The 1,463-nt window shown below is 44.5% G+C and overlaps 1 protein-coding gene across 1 annotated transcript in view; it reads right to left on the bottom strand.

Annotated features, from left to right (window-relative positions):
• The window catches only part of LOC131884862 (pancreatic triacylglycerol lipase-like), a 7,904-nt gene extending 7,024 nt beyond the window's left edge, over window positions 1-880 (bottom strand). Inside the window, 3 exon segments of the mRNA XM_059232757.1 lie at window positions 2-73; window positions 156-454; window positions 607-880. Of these exon segments, the coding sequence (XP_059088740.1) occupies window positions 2-73; window positions 156-454; window positions 607-880 (645 nt within the window).
• Between the last annotated feature and the right edge of the window lie 583 nt (window positions 881-1,463).

Below are 1,463 nucleotides of genomic sequence, written 5' to 3'. Positions count from 1 at the left end.
AACCAGGCTGATGATCGCCGCCCGCGGGGTAAAAATCAGCATGGCCCATAGGCTTCATGAAGGACAAGCATCCCTAGGATTTGAAGAACAACATGTAGATTACGCGTGGGTACGAGTTACGCTTCGGTAGATCTTTATAGCGGATTGTATCTTACATTGATGAGACTACCACTGTTGGTATGAATCACATCCACGTATTCCCCGTCGTTCTTGTTTAGTTGCAAAGCGGGGTCGAGAATTTCAAAGTAGGGCCGAGCTGGATCCAATCCTGACATTCTGGCCACTTTGGATCCGGTGTCAGCCTTGACCTTTCGTCCCAAATGGCCTAAAGCCTGGGCTCCCAGACTGTGTCCAATGGCGTGGATTTTGGCGTGAGGTAATCCAGTCTTGTCAATGATCTTACTAACCAACTCACCGACACGAGTACCCACGTCCAAAGCATTTTCAGCCGCCTCTAATTAGTTGGTCCAGCTGGCCAACAGTCCCCAATCGACGCCGATGATGTTGCAATTTTCTTTCTCAAGAAGATCTGAATGTGTAGGAGATGAGGAGAAAAGTTGACGCAAACCCGACAATCATTTGAAAATGAAATCAAGATTAACCCACCATCGACGAATTGCTCTGTAAACTCGATATCATTAACAAACCCATGAACCACGACAAAGGTACGAGGTCGAGAAGCATCGAAGTCAGTACTATCTAGAGTGGAGAGATCAAATGGGAATTCTTGCCCATTGTTGCCATTCTTCCTGGTGTAAAGGTAGAATTTCACGTCGTTGATGTCTCCTTTCTTGACTTGAGACTGGCCTGCTTGATGGGGCTTGGCTAAAACAGAGACCACAACGGCCAAAAGGCTAAAGCCCACGAGCAAAGACCTCATTGCACTTGTATCCACTTAATGGGTGGTACTGCAATTGTCTTGTCGGAACAAGTTGTCTTAAGTACAGTCGCATCAGATTCTAATCTTATCGTGGCCTATAGAAGACATATTGTTGTGGTCTTAAATGCTGAAGCATTCTTTAAGCATTTGACTTAGGCGTAATTTGGGTGTGGGCACAGGCTTTTACGTTGAAGGGTTGGCTAGGCATAATCAAACTTAGTTAAAACTGGAGAGCAAAAGGGAGGCGGAATTAATTGGGCTTGGTACAAGCAAACTTATCCTTGGCCATATCTTATTTTGTTGTGAATCAGGACATTTCACACGTAACATCAAAGGTCTTCATGATGTCAATCAAGCAAATTGCTTGTCATTCATGTGAAGTCAGCCGAATGTTTTAAACTTTTCATACTCGTAGGTGCAAAAACAGGCAACAATCCCAAAATTGAAGCTGTAGCACGTACAAACATTAGCCTAATTGCTTTGGGTGCGTACGGTGTACTAGCACAGTATATGAGCAGTATACACTAGAGCTTTGCTTAGGAGCTTCGTCCTAAATAGAGCCATCTAGCTGATTGGTGAATAC

The sequence above is a fragment of the Tigriopus californicus genome, chromosome 8, assembly GCF_007210705.1.
Source record: "Tigriopus californicus strain San Diego chromosome 8, Tcal_SD_v2.1, whole genome shotgun sequence".
Classification (NCBI taxonomy): domain Eukaryota; kingdom Metazoa; phylum Arthropoda; class Copepoda; order Harpacticoida; family Harpacticidae; genus Tigriopus; species Tigriopus californicus.
Note: the sequence above shows the minus strand (reverse complement) of the source record. Positions and strands in the feature narration are given on the sequence as shown.